This window comes from Grammomys surdaster, unplaced genomic scaffold (assembly GCF_004785775.1).
Source record: "Grammomys surdaster isolate TR1022 unplaced genomic scaffold, NIH_TR_1.0 308952, whole genome shotgun sequence".
In the NCBI taxonomy this organism is placed as follows: domain Eukaryota; kingdom Metazoa; phylum Chordata; class Mammalia; order Rodentia; family Muridae; genus Grammomys; species Grammomys surdaster.
The window spans coordinates 15,904-37,774 of NW_021625922.1; the positions used below are offsets into that span (position 1 = coordinate 15,904).

The 21,871-nt window shown below is 40.4% G+C and overlaps 1 protein-coding gene across 5 annotated transcripts in view; it reads right to left on the bottom strand.

Moving 5' to 3' along the window:
• The window catches only part of LOC114616184 (aprataxin and PNK-like factor), a 34,486-nt gene extending 13,559 nt beyond the window's left edge, over positions 1–20,927 (bottom strand). For 2 of the 5 annotated variants that reach the window (XM_028761703.1, XM_028761705.1), the window contains exons 1-6: positions 20,613–20,874; positions 17,553–17,624; positions 13,342–13,514; positions 9,302–9,449; positions 8,897–9,029; positions 6,713–6,897 (exon numbers count right to left, since the gene is read on the bottom strand). In XM_028761703.1, coding sequence (XP_028617536.1) covers positions 6,713–6,897; positions 8,897–9,029; positions 9,302–9,449; positions 13,342–13,514; positions 17,553–17,624; positions 20,613–20,708 — 807 coding nt within the window. In that variant the 5' untranslated portion in view covers positions 20,709–20,874. The other 3 variants (XM_028761702.1, XM_028761704.1, XM_028761706.1) reach the window with 2 other exon arrangements.
• Positions 20,928–21,871: the final 944 nt, after the last annotated feature.

The following is a 21,871-nucleotide window of genomic DNA, read 5'->3' on the forward strand; positions in this document are numbered from 1 at the left end:
CTGTGTCTGGCTTTTCATGTGGGTGCTGGAGATCTGAACTTGGGTTCTCATGCTTTCAGAGTAAGTAAGTGTTCTTACCCACTGAGGCACATCCCTAGCTCCTCTGAAGCTGTAGAGAACAGGATCATTCTATGTTGGTGTTTACTGTTTTTAAGTCATTTCTCACACAACCACACCCCATCAAAGATTTTGCAGCAGATAATGACTATCACAGAGATCCACAATCAGCCAAACGTAGACAACAAGTGACAGTGGGTTGTCAGACCCGACTCCTACACCGAAGGCGCAGGGGAAGTCATGGAAGATGAGGCAGAAAAAACTGTAAGAAGCAGAGGACCATATATACCTGCCACAAGACAATGTCTACCAGACATGACAGGGAAGCTGTACCAATCCTCAACAATACAGCTGTCTAAATGAGCCCATCTGAAATGCCAACACAGATAAAAGAAAAACTCAACCCCACCCTATGACAAGCTACAGGCAACCAACTGCTGCTGAGAGGGAGAATCAGTTTAATCCAGGGGTGGGCCCCAGGGGGAAGGCTTAAACACACGCACATATAAGCAAATGTAGGGTGGGTGTGTGCATGTGCTTTTAGCAATAATTAAAGAGGAAGGGATCATAAACTTAAGTGGAAGTGGGGGAAGGGAGTAGAAATTATGTAAATCTAGTATTCAAGCATGAGACTCTCAAAAATTTTAAATTAAAAAAATTCTCATAGCCAAGTGCAGTTACACATACTCATCATCAAAGTACTTGGGAAGCTGTGACAGAAGGATCAGGACATGAAGGCCATGTTGAAAATAAATGCAGCATCTTTATATGTGCATGTGTGTGTTTGTCTGTATAAATCCAGGTGAAGAATTTGTACTGCTACAAAAATCAGTACAACAATGGAACCAGAGGAGGAGTCCAATGCAAGTTTTCATCTTTAATAAATATGCTTATGGATATTCTATTTACAATAATATGTGCAATTATATGACTAAATTAAATAATAAGACATGCAATAAGCATATATTATTCTGCTATTCAGAAATGAAAATCAGAGAATGAAATGTATCACATCATAGTCCAACTCTCTGTAGTTCCAAGGAACATACAGAAGAATCTGTTTCATTAAAAATTAACCTTTAGTTCCTCACAAGGAATATGCATAACATGCTGACTTTCTTAGAGAGAAAGAAACATAAAAATCACAGATGTCAATACTATAAGTTAGAGGATTTCAAATAAGAGAGACAGCTGGGCACGTGGCATATGCCTTTAATCCAGCACTTGAGAGGCAAAGGCAGGCAGATCTCTGTGAGTTTGGGGCCATCTGGTCTACAGAGTGAGTCCCAGGGCAGCCAGGATTATGTAAAGAGACCTAAGACATCACCACCCCAACCAAAAAAAAAATCAAATGAGAGACACAAAAGTTGGAAATCATAATGTTCTTTATGGAACTCCATGCAATATTAATATATAGCATCCTTGGCATTCAAGAATTTAACATTCTTGGTTTCAATTATTCATAAATGATCCCAAAATCCATTATACACAGTAATTTTTAAGTTTGCTGATACATAAATTTGATCTGTGCCAATTCCAAAGCTCATGGGCTTGAGGAAGACACTGACCTGGTGGGTAAGGGGACAGGAAAAAATGTAAGGTGCACTTACAGCAAGCAGAAGAACGAGAGCTTTAGATCCACTAACATCCACCGCTGCTTATTTTTGATTTGATGGACAGGTTAAGGACTAAGCCTGGGAGGCTATCGAGTCAGAGTAACAGCAGAAAGATCATCTTCAAAGTAAAGGTGTGTGTCTAAGGCTTCAGAGATCATGAGGCTAGTGGTCCTTTGAGGAAGACCAGAATACACCATTAAGATCATTAAAATAGTTTATCAACTTGTCTAGGAAGCACTTCCCTGCCCCTCACCGGTCTGGTTTCAATATATTGCAAGGGGTGGAATAAAGTCCTTCCCCCGACATAAATTCAGCAAGGTGATTTGTTGTTTCCAAGCTGCTCTTGGCAGAAATGACCATGCTGATATGTTGCCCTAAAGTCTTGTATCAGCTCCCTTAACATTCCCAGGAGAATAGTGGAAAATTCTGTTTCATAAACAAGCCTCAGACTGATGGTTCAAACACTAGCTAAGTATTTCTTTCTGGGAAGTCTCTCCCTGAGACTGAAAACTACCTATGATTCTCTGCCATAATGTCTCTAACGTTTTCTGCGATCCCTGCTGGAAACCTGGAGCCTGTCTTATCCCTCCTCCTTCCCCCAGACCCAGACTTCAAGCATGGTAGCTTTGCTTCTCAGATACTTTTCCAATCATATGCCTCGCTGCCCCCAAGTGGCTTAAAGTCTGCATTTCTTCATCATGTCACCATGACCACCATTTCCCTTCCCTGTCTCAGAGATTTTACTTTGTCTCTTCCAGTCTCTCTCTAGAGACTAAAAGAGTCTGTGGTCAATATATTTTCAGGCCCTCCTCCTGTGAAGGGCCCCACTCACACTTCCTTCTATCCAAATTTCTAAGGTCAACAGCTAACTGGCAGTCCTTTATCCCAAATGGTTAGGACCAAAAAATGCTTAAGATTTCTGAGGTTTGGAGTTTGGAGTACTTATAAAGATTTAGAGTTGAGCAACAAAGTCTGAAACTATCCAAGTCTCAAGTGAGCTGAGAATCTTGTCAGTATGGAGAAAGTCTCAGATTTTGAGGTATTTTAATTTTTTTTTTTTTTTTTTTTTTTACTTTTGAATTAGAGGCTCTCAGGATGTATTTGTTCTCCCTCGCTTTCCAACTTATAGTTACCCTGTCATCCACCCGGAACCTCGTGAATTTCCAGGACTAAAAAGTTCAGTAGAAATGACATTATACCAGTACTAGTTCTCGACCTTAAATGATCTGACAGCCTTCTTTTTTTTTTTTTTTTCAAACATTTTTGTAAGCTCTCTGACCTTGAAAGAGAAATATAGCAGGAAGAAAATGCTGGCTTCAGAGAAGCATTTGAACAAGAATTCTCTTAACAATATCCAAAGATACATGTCTTGTCATAATACATTTAAACTTCATCCTAGAGCCCTCTGACCTGACAGATGGTTAAGCCGATTTTTTTCAGTTTGAATCAAAATGTGTGTGTGTGTGTGTGTGTGTGTGTGTGTGTGTGTGTGTGTGTCCCCGTAACCCTCCCCTTTCTTTTCAGAAAAGGAGAGGACTCCCATGGATATCAACCAGCCATAGAACCATGTAACCAGCCAAGTTACAGTAAGACTAGACACCTCCTCTCCTTTTAAGGCTATACTAGGCAAACCAGTAGGAAGAAAGAGTCCCAAAGGCAGGCAACAGAGTTGGAGACAACCCCTGCTCACACTGTTTGGAGTCCCACAAGAAGACCAAGCTGAACTACTGTTACAAATGTGCAGAGGGCCTAAGTCAGTCTCACACAGGCTCCATGGTTGTCAATTCAGTCTCTGTGAGACACTATGAGCCCGGATTAGTTGGTTCTGTGGGGTTTCCTGTAGTGTCCTTGACCCGTCTGACTTCTACAATGCTTCCTCCACCTCTTCAGCAGTTTTTAACGTTACCTTTTTGGGATCCAGCTGTCAGGTAAAGAGATTTAGTCTCAACTACCTAATGGTAAGTGGAGGGCACAACCAGCTCTCAGATATCCCATCAGTCCTTGCAGAGGCACCATTCGTGTGAACAAAGTCACTCAGGATGCTCTAGCCACTGCTAATACCAAAAATATGCCATAAAGAAGTATCCAACTGAGACCAGCTAACTCATAGATTTTGTAAGAAATCGTAAGTCACTGTGCTAAGTGGTAGGTGTTGGGCTTGCTTTGATAACAGTAAGCAATAACTTAATAATTTACTGATACCAGTTTGAGGCAGGTGTTTTGGTTGAGCTTCCTTCTGCTGCCTGTGGCAGTTCTAATTAGACTGCGTAAAAGAAATACTATTGCCTTAATCAGACTAAGTCATTTATAGGTGACAAAAATATATTCTCTCCGTTTTGAGTTCTGGGAAGACCATGATAAGTTGCTGGCATCTGATGTGGAATTTCCTATTCTGTCATCTTAGGGCAGAAAGGAAGAGAGGACAAACATGTCTGACAAGGCAGAAGACAGGAAGATGAGCCCTTGTATCTCTTGTGGCAGCAGAGTGAGAGAAGCAAACCCACTTCTGTAGTCTGTTTCAACCACTTTAACCCACTGGTGAATGCAGTCTACCAAGCAAGCACTTGCCAAAGCTACTGCACAGGGAGAGTAGGTTTCAGTGTGGACTGTCAGAGGAGATAGGAGCATGGAAACCACAGCAGTGACCTTTCTGTTGATCAATTCAAGAGCCCTCATTCTGACCATAAGCTGGACAGTTACATAACCTGTGAGGACAGCAGAAGACCTGTGAGGCCTGACAAGATCCTACACTGAACGATTAACTTCATGAAGAGAAGAGTACTAGTCACAAAACTCGCTCACAGTCCAAGGTGTACAACAGGAAAATCCCCGCTGTGCACAGAGGCTTCTCCTCTGAGCCTAGAGCTTCCTAGCAGTGTGATCTCGGGTGTCAGTTTCCTGCAGGTTCTGAAGGATGACACGTCAATGGTTCTCCTCCTTGAGTTCATATTGCAGGTGTACACTTAAGGCACTGCTTATAAACAGGCAGGAAATGGGCCAGAGGGTGACTCTTCTGCCTTCTCTCCAATTTGTTTTTCAGTCTTTTTAAAGAGAATGTCTACTCTACTGGATATTGTTCTGGGTTCTTATAAGGTCCACACATCCTCCACGCATCAAACTAGATGGGTACCCTACCTATTGTTTCCTCTCAGAGCGAGCTTGTCTCCTGTTCTTCACTGTGCTATCCCATCTGGACTGGCTGCTCTCCAGGGATAAGACCTAAGACAAAAACCTGGCAGACATGGAGGGTCTGGCTTGGGCCTTCAGCTTTAGCCATGATCTCTGGTTCAGCTTCACTAGAGCCCAGCACAGAGGTCACGAGAGCTTGGGCCTCTTCCTACTGGGCAAAGAGAAGTAAACCCCTAAGGGCAGAGCAGTCATCCAAGTGGAGCTCTGGGGTCCCTCCTGCTCTGTTATATGATGTCTCCTGACGTCATCAAGGCCTGGCAAAACCATTGAATAACTCAGATCTGCTTACTTCTTCCCCCCTGCTATGAGCTAAAAGGGTATTTCTTAAAGTCTTTCTTACAATTATCAAACTTAGTCAGGATAAAGCATATTAAAACATATATTAATGTTCTCTAAATAATTTCTTATAAAATAGGCAAAGTGAGTTGATATGCTTACTGTTCAAATAGAGTGTATGAAGGCTAGAAGCTTAAATAAGATAAATTCTATTTTATTAAGATTTAAAGGCAGATATATATGAGCCAGAATTCATCTTATTTTATTACACTTGGCCCCATCAGTAAGCGAAGACACTGAGTCTTAGAGACTGGATCTACTTCTCTAGCTGGGAGAGGTGCTAAGGAGTCAGGTCTCTCCCTAGGAGAGGATGTGAATCTGAAGGAAGCCATGAGACTGACCTCAGGGACAGCTGCTGACATTTCAATGACCCAGTGGATCCTGTTCCAAGGCAGGGCCAGCATGGCTTCCTGAGACTGAGAGACCCACAGAGCTCAGCCAGTGGACTACAAGTCCATGAAAAGTATCACCTTAAGCTATCACTCTGAAAGGAAGAAAAATGTGCAGACTTCCTGCCCTGGGGCCACCTCTCAATGAAGTTAAATGCATTAGTATGTCCAAGCCCTGTGCAAGCTCAAGCTACCCAGAAGCCAGCACAGAGGGGAGACACTGGGCATGAATTCTCAGCAGTGAGGAGCTCTTATATTGGTGACTGCTGGGTGGGGCGCTCAGTTCTCTTTGATGATGTGACCCTGGAGATCAAGTGCGTATCAGTGCAGACTTCACTCCTAACTAACCCTGTGTGCAGCACTCAGTGAACCTGACGGACAGGGGTCAGGAGAAGAAAACTCAGGTAGGTGGCTAGGGATAAAAGGATGGGGAGGGTGTGTGAGAGATGAGGGGGTATATTATACAAAATTCCCAAAGAATAAATAAAAGTATTGTTGTTTTAATGCCTGGCTTATGTTAATAAAATGTGCTATAGCTTCCACACGTTAAAAAAATAAAAACATCATATAATAAACGGGTCTTGGTTTTTTTTTTGAATAACCAGCATCGAGGAAATGTCAGCTCAGCCAGACCACTCTAGAGAACTGTACACACTGAATGAGGAATGAACATCTACAACCACCATAGAGCCACAGCAGAATAGCGGCCCCATGCTCTGTGAGGATCCATTCCACCATCTGTCTCCTCACCACGCTGACCCACAATGCTTCTATGAAGTCCACAGAGGACACAACCAAGCCTTCAGAACAGAGGCCAAATTAAAACCAGTGCCAAGAGGTCTCCACCTTTCTCTAGTGTGAAATACTGTCAAATATTTCAAACAATATCCAACAATGCAAATTATTCCTCTATATTAAAAATTATATTTCAGTAAAGCAAAAACATTTGAGCTAGTTTTTAACTACATAAACACAAATTAAAAGGCAGCTTAGGTTTCTTTTTTTATAAATCCAGCACATGATTCATGCCTATCACCTGATCTTCTCCAAAGGGCTGAAAGGAACAATTATTCCTGTCTCAAATACCTGACAAAGAAAAAAAAAAAACAACACAGTTTTAATCACCTCAGATGAAACACCTGGTCCTTCTTGGCCAGATTTTCTGCATTTCTTCCCAGGGTCTTGTTCTGCTGACACACTTTTTGGATTTCCTGATGGAATAAACCGCTTTCTCCCATGCCATGCTGTGTTCACTGGGGTTCTGTCTTCACAGGTTCCTTCTTTTCCACTCCTCTGGATGGCAGCCTTATCTAACATACACACAAACACACAGATACAAAGAATAAGAAGAAAGTGACTTCCTGTATCTTCAAAGGGCAATACTCCACATAGCTAAAAGGATCAAATAGCAAGTGGCTCACAGGCTGGGGGACGGCTCAGCGGGTAAGATAATTTGCTGTGCAAGCTTAAGAATCTGAATGTGGATATCCAACACCAAAATGAGAAAAAGAAAAAAAAGTGGGGGAGGACTTTGCGGGCCTGTAACCCCAGCACTGTGTGGCAGGAGAGGCAAAGACAGAAAGATCACTTGGGATTGATGCCAGCCAGTGAAGCCAAAGCCCAGCAAGCTCCAGATTCAGTGAGAGATCCCATCTTAAGGGATCATGCCTGAATGACAGGGATGAACACCTACAAAATCAAAGTCGCATTTACAGCAATGTCCACTGGGAAAACACTTATTTACAAATCCCAAATAGCATTCCGCAGCATGGTGGCTGAGGACACCAGCCCCAGAGTGCACCAGGCTGAGATGCATGGTGCCCGCTGTAACTGTTTCACTACAACTTTCAGAACACCGCTTACATCTGCAAAAGGGGACTGTAAGAACTCAGAGTCACCAGAAGTACATGAGAGGGCCTGACATATTAGTTATGATTTTTTTTTAATTGTAGCATTAATTTTCTCTAAGAGAAAAGCTCACAGAATAACCCAGTGAATTTTATATCCTGAATGTCCACCATCGAGTTAGGAATCCAACTTATTTCAAATATAGATTAGAAACTCCAAAACCTCAGAGAGAGAATGTCCTCTATACTTTGAAAATTAAAAACTCTCAGTAACAACGAACATCGAATTATATATAGTAACCAAAGTTCAACCATAAAAAAGTAACCATAGTTGGTGAACCTCAGTCAGTGTCCCATCTGACAACAAATTCATAATCATCTAATCTGAAAAGATTAAGTAAACTTTGTACTAAGAGAAAAATATTTATGGCTGACTGTGTCTGCTACACTCCACTGAGAACCCCAAGAGGACAGACTTTATGTGCCCTGAAAAACAATAAAATACACCTCTTATAAAACCAGTGCTCAAATTCTGACTAAGTAAATTATGAATATAACCAAAATTTGTCTGAAGAATCCCTTAGAGCTAAGATATAAGTATGCAAACATTCTGTAGTCATTGTTGTTCTAAGGAGAGATTAGTAATCTTTTTCCAAAAAAAAAAAAAAAAGACAGAATATAAAGCTCTGTGGGCCATGGCACATCTACAACAGCTACTCAACTCTGCCTTCATAACAGAGAGTAGCCATTAGATACAGACAGCTGAGCATGGCTGGATTCCAACACAGGTTTACTTATCAAAGGAGGCAGGCCAGATCTGGCCTATGGGCCTCGGTCTCTTGGCCTTATTCTGAAGAACATTCAAGGGGCCAGAAGCAGTTCAGGAAATAAATGCCAAAGTGCCTGTAGGGACAAAGGAAGTCCTAAGTGAATGTGTGTTGTTGGCATGGGCAATGTCTCAGCTCCAAGAGGGTTGGGCAAAGCCTTCCATGGATTGTTGACAATGTGTGCAGAAACTATTCACCACAGCTTTCTCCCCCTGGATATTTATGGCCTGAAGACTATTCTACAGAGGCAGTTCCTAATGATATTAAGTAAGCCTGCCTCCTTGTTTAACTGTATGTTATTATCCTATCTTCTGTTCAGCTCTATGCAAAAACCTGATCCATCCCCAAGACTATGCAGTTTAGCAAGTGTTTATATTATCAATAGGAATATCAATCATACCAAAATGGAAGCAACTCGTTTGAGTGTGTGTGTGTGTATCTGTGTGTCTGTGTCTGTGTCTGTATGTGACATGATACATAGAGAAGACAGCTATCAATAAGCCACACCTTGGAATTTAAGTCCCAGGCTACCTATACCACGTGCAACCACCATTCTACATCTATTTGCTGAAAAGAACCTTGACATTGTCTTTATGTTTCCTTGAAACTCAACATCAACAAAAACAGAAACCTACCTCCACCCTCAACAGGTGTGGAAAGGCTCTGATCACTTAGACTTTCCCCTAACATCCAGACTGGGAGGATTCTTTTCCTCTGGGTAGGATTTGGCTGGTGCTCACTGAGAGCTCTGCATTCATCTGAAGAGGACTAAAAGAACAGCATAAATAGTTTCCTAAAGGTAACCACCCATCCTTAGGGAATCTGAAAAAGGATTTACTTTGAAGAAAATTAGCATTGACATAGCTATCCACAAAGGTTAAAGTTCTTACAAGAAATTCATTACCTATTAGCCTAAGTGTCAGCCTAGTGTGACCTTCTCTACAGACTAACTTACAAACCCATGGCATGCATGATTTCAGTTGTCTTTTCTCTTCTTGAAATAAAGACCAGGTTAGAATGGTGCGTCTTACGTTTCTCACCATAGGATCTATGGTGGGACAGTTGGTCTTGGTTATTCCGGGGCTTCCTTGTAGCTGTGAGGCACCAGTTGTCTTATCAGGTAAGTCAACCACAGGGGACTTCTGCATCTCACTCAATATATCACCTTCATCAAGCATCTGACTGTTTCTATAAAATAAAACGGAACTTTGTTTTCTATCATTTATAACACGTCTAGTGGCAGCCTTGAAGCTGCTCAGTTCTATGCATCTGAGGACTTCTCACTGGGGTGTTGGGCTCCTTCTGTCTAACTAAAGGCTAAAACCACAGTTAATACTACAGTCCACGGTTTTCATATATTATCACATCATACATTAGTCTTTAAAAATCATGGGCCAGGGCTGAAGAGAGCCATCAGCAGCTAAGAGCACTTGCCGTGGACCTAGGTTTAGCTCCCAGAACCCACATGATGGCTCCCAACTGTCTGTTACTCCAAGCCCACTGCCTTCCTCTAGCCTCTGTGGATGTCAGGCACATATATGGTGCTCCTACACACATACGTGCAGGCAAACACTCACATACACAAAATGAAAATAAATATACCTCTAAGACTGAAGATAAGAGATTTCAGAAATGTGTAACTGAAAAGTCCGATTGACAGTTTTAAGTTTTTCTTTCAGAAGTTTTAAAATAAGGAATAACCTCTTTCAAAGACAGACTTGAACTTCAATGGTAGAATAATAAGAAATGACAGGAACTATCTCCCTTTCTAGATTATTCTGGATTTGCCCACCCACTCAAACGCTGACAGACACTCAGTTTGTTTCCTACCTTGACTACTATGAATGATGTTACTGTGTGCATCCATGTGTATGTTTTTGTGTGAACACATGACTTCAATTCGAGGACATAAACCTAACAGGGGCAGAGCCAGGCCATACGGCTGCATTTATTTTTAAGTCTAAAGAAGTATCACAATGTGGGCATTCAAGGAGAATGAACTGTGGCATTCCTAACACCACACAGTAGATGAGAAGTCCAGTCACTCCATATGCTAATATCGACACGTACTACAGATGCCTAGGAGTGAAATCAGCATTTTTTTCAAATTGTTAAGAGTATCTCATTATAGATTTGACTTAAATTTCCAGTGACTAGTGGTGCTATCTTTTCATGCTCATTTTAGGAAATATGTATTCTAATCAGGTGAACATCTTAAAATCAGGTTTTCCTTTTGTTGTTGAGTTGTAATTGCTTATATACTCTAGATACAGATGTTATAGACATATATGATTTACAAATATTTTGTCATTCACTTGTCCTTTTTGTTTTTTGACTGTTTTCATAAACATACATAGTTTCCAAATGGGGAGAAATCCAGTTTATCAAATGCTGATACTTTGCTGTTAGACCTGGTGCAGGGTGGTAAGGATTTACACCTATGCTCCCTTCTTTAGAGTTAGGTGTCTGATCCACTTTGACTCGTGTGTGATCTACAGTGAAAGTCTAATCTTGCTTTTGCCTTGTGGCTATCAGCTGTTCTAGTACCATCTCGACAACCGACTTGAGCCTGTTTGATTAGAATTGGTGTCCCTGTCCAAAGTAAGGGCCAGTAAAGCAAAGGCTCATTTCTGAACCCTCAACTCCTCTGAGCTATGTCTGCCATTATGCCAGACATAATGACTGCGCTTTGTAGCTGGTTTTGAAATTGAGAAATGTGAGTTCTTCAGTAATAGTCCTCATACTTAAGATTGTATTGGTAATTAAGTTATCCTTAAGGGTTCATTTATATCTTTAATATAAAATATGCTAATACAAAGAAACTGATTTTAAACAAATTACAAATGATTTTATAAACTTTTCCTTTCCTTTTTCTTTTATTTCTATTATTTTTATTTCTATTTTTTTTTATATTTTATGTAAACATTTTTTTTCATATAATATATTCTGAATCCTTTATCCCTTCCCTTCTGAGATCCTCCCAGCTCCTCTCCCATCCAAATCCACACCCTTCTGTAATTACAAATGAATGTTAAAGTTATTTATTGTCACATTAAAATGAGATTTCTGTCAACATTTTATTGCTTTGTTCAAAATTAGTACTTGAAACCAGCAATTATTTGTATGGAATGTAAGTGTTAAGAATTTTAATACTTTGGAAAAATAAGATAATATGACAAAAATTTACTGAACTTTCCTTGAGACTATCTTGAAGAAAATCTCCGCAAGGGACAAAATTGTGTTACTTCCTTCTGCATCATCAATGAAGTTTAGCCAAGGAAAGAAGTCTTACCTTATCACAGTATCCCTCAATCTGATAATCAAGGTACCGACCCCCACCCTGCACCCACTGCTGGGGATGCAGGAGGAATGCAAAATACACTTCACATACTTGGAACTTCCCTCACAGTCACAGGTTTCAACATGGAACTAACATCCACTGTCTTTTCCTCCCCCTCTCCTCCTCCCTCCCTCCCTTCCTCCTTCCCTACTTCATTCCAGTGTAAGACTACACCAGGTTGACTTCACCATCCTCTAGGTACTTGCACAGTGGGACCCAGACAGTCATTCTGGTACAGCAGTGGGTAGTCTGTAAGAGCATCATTCTGGAAATACTAGTCTGGAACCTGGACCTGTCATGTAACCCTAGGCAAGTCTCAAAACTTCTCTGGTTTCTTCAAATGCAACAGAGATATCAGTAGTGTGGCTCCCTCACAGTCACTGTTATGAAGATTTCAATGTTTGAATACTGAAGCGTAACAGTGGCTACTCCTAGCAGTTGTGTTTGGCAGAGTTTCCCCTACCTCCCTTTCTCTTCTACATTCTATACAAAACACCTAGATGACTAAGCCCTTAACTGCTATAATCTTTCTTTAAAAACTAGAACACGTGGCAACCCTCAGATAACATCAGAAAATAAGACATCCCTCCTTATCCCATGTCTGTGTGTGACCTGCTGGGATGGATAACCTGCAGACAAATACTGGGCTTGTCTTAAGGAACACAGGGATTATTAGCCCTAGGAGTTTTGAGTTTCCAGTCAGGAAAATAAATTAAAATAAAATAAAATACAAAGAAAAAGCCCACGCCTGATGATGAAGATGCTGCCTTCTGACACTCAGCACACGGCTGTCCTACCACACTGCCCATGCATCTCTTCTCCCTCCCCAAGATGGTCTTCTGGGAGAAGAAAGCCCCCTCCACTTTTTAGGGTGCTGTCTCTTGAGGACACTTGCTTTTCTACCAACTCTCTGCCATGTATTGGCTTTTCAATGTCAAGCAAATGAACACAGGCCTGAAAACAACAGTTTTAAGTTATTGATATGGTAACAAATGCAAAATAGAGGTAGCTCCAAAATACAAAAAAACATCAACGATATCAAGAAATGTATATTTCATACTTATTTATAATATGAATATAAGTCTGGTACCTCAGACTATAATTATTTACATATGAAAAGGGGCTCTATCCCCCATTTCTGAAAGAATCCAAGATAACAAACAAAATTATCAAGTGATGAGTTAAACAAACTACTCAATATACATCACATATGATATATCATAAATAATATGTGATATATCATAAATAATATATATTTAATATTTTTAATTAGTTCTATGGGTCTAGTATTTGAACTCTGTCACTTAAAGCCTGAAAACTGAAGCCCAGCAGCTGCCTAGCACCTAGCTCAGGAACTAGTTTGTAATTTAGCAGTTATTCTACTACCTAATATCTTCAGTCCTCCAACTCTGTACTTTATAGTGTTATAAGAAAGTTCACCTGTAAGAGTCAGAATTAATACCTTAAAAATTAAGAAAGCTAAAAAATCAAGGAAACATGTAACTGATTTTCTGTTTTGTGGAAACATTAGGAATACAAAGGTAAAAGACAGCACACATTGGAGCAAACACCACAAGGCTGAAGTATCCAAAGCCAAGTGTTTTCCAGAAAAACAAATTATGTGACTACTGCCGCCCAAATATGGCTCAGCCCTAGAATGACCTCCCTGAAGCATGAGGGAAGGTGGAGGAACCGGATACAAACACTATTACTCACTCACTTCTCACCAGGCAATCTTACCTTAGAGTACACTCCATTTCCACTTCAGATTCTGCAGAGAAAACACGGAAAGCGTACTTGTCGAGTAACAAGGAAAAGCTATCCCCAGGATTCAGCCGGCTCCACACATGTGTCTCCATTGGCGAGAGCTGGCTCTTCTCTGAGGACTGGTAGAAACATGGATTCCTATGGATCTAATCAATAAAGAAGAGAGCGGTGTAGCAGATTGTGAAAAATACACTGACTATGAAATGATCCACAATTCTGGTATCAAAACAATTAAGTATAAAATTATACTTAAAAGATTAGTAAGTCTGGCACCTCAGACTATAATTATTTACATAAGAAAAGGGGCTCTACCCCCCATTTCTGAAAGAATCCAAGATAACAAACAAAATTATCAAGTGATGAGTTAAACAAACTACTCAATGGATAAGAAAGATTAAAAAAATAATTCTCAGCATGGAAGAGTCCCCACTGTTTATCCAGAGTGCACCTGTCCCAGAAACAGCGCTTGTTTGCATGGAGTTTCTCCTAATAATTTCTGACACAATTTAAAAGTGAAAAACCAGGAGGCAGGAGACGATGATCGTGTCTCTCGAGCATGACTGCTTTCTCTGCAGCTATCTTAGAAGAACAATTGTACTTTTAAACAAAGCTCCTTCCATGAGGATCATTCAGATTGAAGTTACGAGTAATTGGCACATATCAAAAAACAAAACTAATACTACATTAATTATTTTAGATTGCATTTTTCCACTGATTGCCTCCAATTACCAAAGATAGTTTTCTCAGAAATAATTTTTTAAATTCCTTCTGAAAGGCACTTCAAAAATTGCAAACACAAGCCGGTAAGAAGTCTTAGCAGGGAAAAGTGCTAAAGTAGACAAGGGCCTGAAACTAGACAGATTAAATGGTTGTTTATAATCTAAAATGTTATTCAACTAAATCACTAAAATTTGTTAAACTAAATCAGCAATTTTAAAACCAAAGAAATTTTTTAAGGAAAATACCTAATAGTTAAATAATCATGAATCAGAAATAATAAAATGGAGAAAAAAATTACTCCATAGGGTTAAAAAATATCAGATTCTAATTCTCATTGGAAAAGTTGCTGAGTATCTAAGGTCAGGCCTTTTCCAGAACCTTGACACTTGAAGTTGTTAACATAATGTCAAGTTTCCAAAAACAATACCAAGAAAAGGGTAAAATGATATTTTCCTTCCTCCTATATCTAAGGATCACGTTTACTAGAAAATTCCAAAAAGAAAAAAATTATACTAAATAAAATTTAAAAGATAAGCTTAAGTACAGTTATAATTAAAATTCTTTAGTATTTTAAACTTTCTTTCGCTATCTATAATCTGTACTTTTTAAAATGTTTATTGTTTATTGCATGTGGAAACTTGCACATGTACCACAGTATGCATGGGAGTTAGCTCTGACTTTCCGTCTGAGACACCACCCCTTGTTTCTTCACAGTGGACTCTCACTCTCATCTGTAGGAGTGCTCAGCTTACAGGGACACATCACTGTTTATTATCTACATGGGCTCTGGAGTCGTCTACTCAAGACTTCAGGCTTGTGTGTCAAGTGCTTTTACCTACCTACCTATCTCCTTGGCCCCAAAGAAGTTTTGTTCTGGTTTCTAATATATCCAGCACAGTGTAGTATTCAAAAGATACTATTAGTAAAGTCATGCACTGTGGCCTTATGATTGGAATATAGTCTAATTAATGACTCAGTAATGGTGAAGTCTGTCTTCAAAGAAAACAGTTTTAACTGGACATTGCTAAATCCTAAGCAGAAATCTGTCACTGGGTCCTGGAAAAACTTAATGGGAAAATTTTCTATTAACATGTTCTTTTATCTGTGCACATTCACATTATCAGCATTCTTACACAGCCACAGAAGGAAGAGTACGCCTGAATACTTCTCACCCAAACCTGGGGAGAACTAAGTACCTATAATGAGCTAATTGGGAAAAATTCTAGGGCTGGAGAGACTGTTCAGTGATTAGGAGCATGGGCTGTTTCTTTGCAGAGGACCCAGGTTTGATTCCCAGCACCATGGTGGTGCATAGACATCTGTAAGTCCAGTCCCAAGGGATGCAATGCCCTCTTCTGGCTTCCATGGGTACTGCACACATGGAACACATACATGCAGACAGAACATCATACACATTAAACAAGTTTTGTTTAACTATTTTATGTTTTAGAATAAAAATGTCTTTGGTTAACAACAGTAAAATTGTTAAATGAACTTGAAATCTCCATGCATTACTAAACAGGATGGTCTCCTAATAATGTATTTTTGATATGTACATACACACACAACAAATAAGTGTAATTAAGACTTTACATATGTTATAAAAATCATATTGGTTTATTTCTCTGTACATGTTACTATCAGTAGGATTTGGATATTAACAATACAATCCAGAAAAGTCTAGGAGCTCATTAAAAAAAAAAGAAATCCAATCATCAAAAGCGCTGAAGGGATCTAGCAATCCAAAGCTGAAGTCTCCACTCTTCCTTACATTACTGTGGATTACAGAGCAATCCAGCTAAATCTTGCAGAATGTTGAGTGTTGTCACAAATCTTTCACTTGGGGCCAAATGGATTATTATCCATCCTTGCTTTTTTGGACCAACTAAATCTAAATATATAACATATCAGAAACAGGAATAGAAATCCCCCTTACTCTTCCCTAAGGTCCTTCAGGAACAAGGAACTTCTTTATTTTGAACCATGGTAGTTCATTAGAAGGACATTAGAAAGTGGATAATGAAAAGTAAGTGCTTTTATAAAAGCCCCGGATATACCTGCTTTATTACGCTTCTCACCACAGCTCTGACTCATGCAGTCAGCTATATTAAGAACCTGACACAGTCCAGGCATTCAGTAGATACTTAAGACACAAAAGCCAACTCCTCATATTTAATGAGCTTAACAATCTCAACTAAGAAAAGTAAGAAAGTGAAGATCCAGAGAGGAAGTACAGCAGCCCCAGGGTGCCAAGAACAGCCCTGACACATTGTCAAGGCACTTGGTACAACCTGAGGACAGAAGAATATAATGTCTTATATTCGGGGTCAAGATGGGGTAACATCAGTTCTACTTAAGTTTTCCCAGTACTATTAGTATTAAAAAGGCTATTATTGCAACAATAGTCTAGCATAGTATAATAAAAGGAAATAGTGTGTAAAATTCTGTGTAAATTGAAGTAATGACTTATAAAATAGACAAGAGTACAAAAACAATGACATCGCAGGGCTAGGGTACAACTCAGAAGTAGAGCACAAGCCAGGGATGGGGCGAGAATACAAAATAGCTTAAATGTCAAAAGTCAGTGGATTCAGTTCCATCATTTATTTCACCACCAAATAAACCACTCCAAAGCGAACGTGCCCTCAGACACACGCCTCACTCTCCTGTACAACGGAGTCTGCAAATGGAAGAGAGGGGCTCTGTCGACTTGGGATCACCCCTGCAAAGCACTGACACCCAGGCTACGGAGTAAAGGATTAAAAGTCCAGCCAGAAGAAAATGCTTCCAGAGAAAGCGATCTACAAAACAATGAAACTAAATAAATTCTACAAGTTACAAATACTCAATTCTACATCGAGAGCCTTAGAAATGTGTGGAAACCCCTGTAATACTGAGTGACTTCATTCACTCTCCTATCTGACCCATGAAACCAAGCACTGCTCAGTTACTGACACTCCCCCGTTTCGGGGAGGGACACACTGCACACACCCTTGGAGGGAGAGGAGTCTCCTCTCCTGCCACACTCTTCCCTATTCTCTTGAGATTCTCACTGAACCTAAGCTTACCATTTTTAGCTCGGCCAGCTGGCCAGCAAGCTGCAGGTGCACTGTCTCAGCACCCCTCACCACTATGGTTACAGACAAACATGGCTTTTCACGTGTGTGCCAGGGATCAGAGTTCAGGGTCTCACTTACCCAGGACGTGTACTTACCCATGTTACAGGTATTCTTATGGAAATTATGAACAAAATTACAATTTACACATAGGCAATCATCTTCCATAAATCTAACCATTCAGACTCAGCTCTGTAGTATGAGAAATAAGTTACTATTTAGGTACTTATCTTCCAGGTATCAGGAGAATGGGTTCTGACATAAATTCCCTAGTTTTAAGCCTTAGGCTTCTCCAATCAGTTGCTAGAAGGGCAAGAGGCAAAGGGTTAAAATAATCCATATACTCACTGGTTTGATTCGAAGCTGACTATCTGCCACTTCAAGAATGGCATGTCTTCTGGATACTCTTTTGTCTGTTATCTACAAAGGAAAAAGTGTCAAATACAGCCACCTCCTGGAAAATAAACAAACCCTTAGCAATGCATATGACATTATACGCTAGACATCAAATATATCATTCACTCAAGAACTGCATGTCAAATAACTACCCTCACTTAACAGATAACGAAACGGTGAAGAGAGAAGACCGCCAAAGTCATGAAAGAGTAAATGACTACCAAAAAACCCTGTAGTCTATGCGGCCCCAAACCCCCCAGTTCCCATATATGAAACATACCTAGACAGGATTCCTACTAATGAATCTACCAAACAAGAAAGATATAAACAGTATGTACTGGTTAGGAAACATTTCAAATATAAAAATTCAGCTTGTCTTAAATTAAGTGGTAAATCTGAAGGGTGTGACTATAAGGCTAGGCAGATGCAGATAAGCAACCCGCATTTCTGTTCTGGGACCGCATGTGGCAATTAAAAAAAAAAAAAAAAAAGCAGGAGGAAACCAGCCCAAGGCAAACACTGACACTGAAGAGATCAGCGTCTATGTCTTCAATATAATCACTTCCTGTTTTGAGTTAAAATTGTCAACTTACACTCACAATCATTTGCCTACATCAACGTTCCAAACTGCTGATATTTTAAACGCTGAAAACTACTGTCCTCATAGCAAATGTAATAGTTGAGATTTACTTGTTTGATTTTTGAGCCCGGTCTGACACATGAGAAAAACCTCTCAAGCAACAACTATACAATATTGTGATTCTATTACCCGTCTCACGATTGGCTCACTTACCATCAAGTACTTGAAGATAAGCATTGCATACAGCAGAACCAACATCAATTCTCAAAGCACACTATAGCAGCGGGTAAAGTTAAACCCATTAAAGCTGCAAAGACATGGAAACTGCCACCAGTCAGTACTCATCTCTCAAAATCCACACTGAATGATATGAAACACACAGGGTCACAACAGTGTGAGGACCACAAAAAGTCATTCTTCCACAAAAAAAAGAGTTAATTTAAAAAATTAATTTCTAGAAAAAAAATCTTCAAAACTTCATTTAAAATATGGCTATTTCAAAGAAGTATATGTCCTAACCTAAAAAAAAAAAATTGAGACTCCTTTATGTTCTGTGATATGCTTCTGCAGCTAGTATTCGTTTTACACAGTTGGGTCCTGAAAGCCCAGGGGATGTAGGTAACTTGGGTAGTCACTCTCAGAATACCCAGTGTTCAAGACATTACTCCTACTTATAAAAAGATGGTTTATGTGAGAAAATAATCACATGACTAGACCCTTGTCAGATCAGTCAGAAGCAACCAGAGACATGCAAATCACTGCAGCTCAGAGTAAGACGTTCCTATTTTTGAGTACCAAGATTTCATTGGTACTTCACTAACCATCAGAGGAAAGCCATGATAAAACCATTAAACAGAGAGATGGTTCTTCTAACAGCCCATCTAAGGCTCCTTGACTTTTGAACACAAACTATAAACAATAATAGATCTTTTATGTCTATCTTTTAAGTATGCCTAACACCAGGAAGAAAAGGATATTTTGAATAAAACAAAAGTATAGTGTGACCTCTGGTGGACACATGGTTTATTTCATAACAAAAATCATCTCTTAAAAAAAAAAAAAGTTGGGTACATACATGCCTGTAAACCCAGCTCTTGGAAGTGAGGCAGGAAAACTGCAAGTTCAAGGGCAACCTGGGCTATGTAGTGAGGCTCTCTCTTTAAAGACAAATATATTTAAGATAACCTAAATTCTAACATACTAATACATCCTCCAAGAATCAACAGTTAGAGCAAAACATATCAACACCTAAAGCACAATCTAGAGATGGAGATTGCAAAAAAAAAACTCAAGAAAGAAACACCAATCTGACAATCTATGTTGGAGCACAAAACTCATATGATAATGGTGAAGAAGAGGAAAAAAAAACAGGAAATAGGACAGCAAGGACACAGAAAATATCACTCAGGTGGGAAAAAAACAGCAGAGATTTTTAAAACAAATTTGTGAATTTAAAAAATTTTTTATTATATATGTATATTTGTGTGTTAGAATATGCATGTGTGTACACTGCCCAGAGAGGCAGAATTACAAGCATTTGTGAATTGCCCAACATGGGTGCTGGAAATTCAGTCCTCTATAGGAAGTTACAGGATCTTAATGGTTAACCCATCTCTCCCTTGTGATATTTTAACTCGACCGCCAGGTTCTCTAGAGTGGCCTTTGTAAATTATATGTCCTGTGGCAATGCTAAATGGTTGAATACCACCGAATATAATTTCATACTCCAAACTGCAAATGTTCTGGTTTCTACTCTTCCCAAAGAGGGTAAAGACTATATAGCTTAGTGGCCATTTGTACGTGTGTATCACCTTTTAATGACCAGTTTATACTCCAATTTTCTCATTTGAACGAGGCTAATAAAAAGCACCTGGCTCGAAAGTTTTGAAAGTAGTAAATTTAAGTGTATCTCTTTGGAACAATGACTGGTTCACTACCCAGACAACTTAAGGGTAGCTACCGATACTACAAAGGGATACCACCAGCCCCTCAGAAAAAGCTCAGGGGAGGTCACTGGGTGATCAACCTTCTCTGTGATGGGCCATACAGTACTGTAAATATTGTGAGCTTTGATGGTCAACATGCGACACGTTAACCTTTAGAGTACTATTCGTCTTTAAATACTAATAACGTTTTTGTTTATTTATTTGGTCTGTTTACATTTTACATCTCATAACCCGAACTTGGCTCAACTTGGATTTGGCCCCAATTTGCCAGCTGGATAGGATAATGATGTTAAGTCATTTTCCCCACGTTTTACAGACACTAAAAAGAAATGTCTGGGACTTGACTAACTTTGCTTGAAAACCTACAAACCTATAAAATATTGACAAGCAGAGCCAAGGCGTGGAGTTCCCTAGGACAGGAGACACAAACAGCCTCAGCCGAGCAAACTCAGGCTGCCCTCGCCCGGGAGTAACTCCCACACTTACTCCCAGCAGCGGCCCGCGGCCTATCACAGTCTGTCCCGGCCCCACGGGCACGCGGGGACCGCCGTCCAAAGGCTGCAGAAAGAAGTCCGAAGACATGGCGGTAACAGCAGGTTCATTCGCCAGGAGATACCTCGCAGCCACCTGCCTCAGACACGCCGGGCATGTCCCGAAGGGGTGTGAGACCCGAGGCTCCTTTTCTAGTGAGTGTGCTCCTTCCCTTTCCGGAATCCCCACTCTTTGAGAGCCTGTGATTCGTGCAGGAATTACCTGTAAACTCACCGCCAAACTACAGCTTAAAAACTGGAACACCCACCCACAATCTTCCAGCACTTCCTCCCACAGGACTCATGGAACTCTGGGTCTTGTAGTTCCAGACAACTCCATTCGGCTTTTTTCCGTGGTGCAGACCTCATAGAAAAACTACTAATCCCAGAAGGCAATACGCGCATCTCTGTGCCTGGGTTGATTCGAGGGGGGCGGGGAGGGGGGGGCTATAGTAGTTCTGACGTCAAGGCGTTTGGAGAGGGTTGGCCCGAGTGTTTAAATAGCCACAGTGCTGACCGTGTAGCCTTGTGATTTCAACAGGAGAGTGTTCATTTCCCTATGGAGTATGGTGTGGGTATGTGTTTCTTCCCCTTCCCTTCCATAAGGATCTGGCTTCGGTTAGAATAAGGCCTCAATGGTAGGACTGTTTTCCATAACCCAAGGAGTATGTCTGGATTTAGACTTTTAGTGTTCAGCCTCAAGAAGGTCATTAACTTTCCTGTACAGGAGCCCCATGCTCATCTGAGGATGGATCTGCAGCCAGTGGGCCTTCTATTCTCAAAGGCAGAAGCCTGGCTTAGGATCTTTCCCTTTGGTGGATACTTGGATTGAGGAAAGCAAACCTGTGTGTGTGTGTGTGTGTGTGTGTGTGTGTGTGTGTGTGTGTTTGTGTACTCGCGCGTTGGGGGTGGCACAAACTTACGGGGACAGGGGCAAGGGTGGTCTTTCCTGTGGAGAAGCCAATTGCTAAGCTCAAGGCTCTCAGCTAGAGAGAACTTTCTCTTTGAAGGAAGCCTGGCTCAGAGTTTGGCAATGCTAAGATCTTTTCCTTTCTTGTGGCTGAGAACAGACTCAGCAAGGCCTTGTGTCTGGAGGGATTTCTCTTCCACATGGAGGCCTGCACTACAAGACTCTGCATAAGGTCTTTCTGTCATGGAGTTGAAGTCTGATCCCCTAATGCGTCCACGAGGCAACAAGGTCTTCTCTTCCCCAAG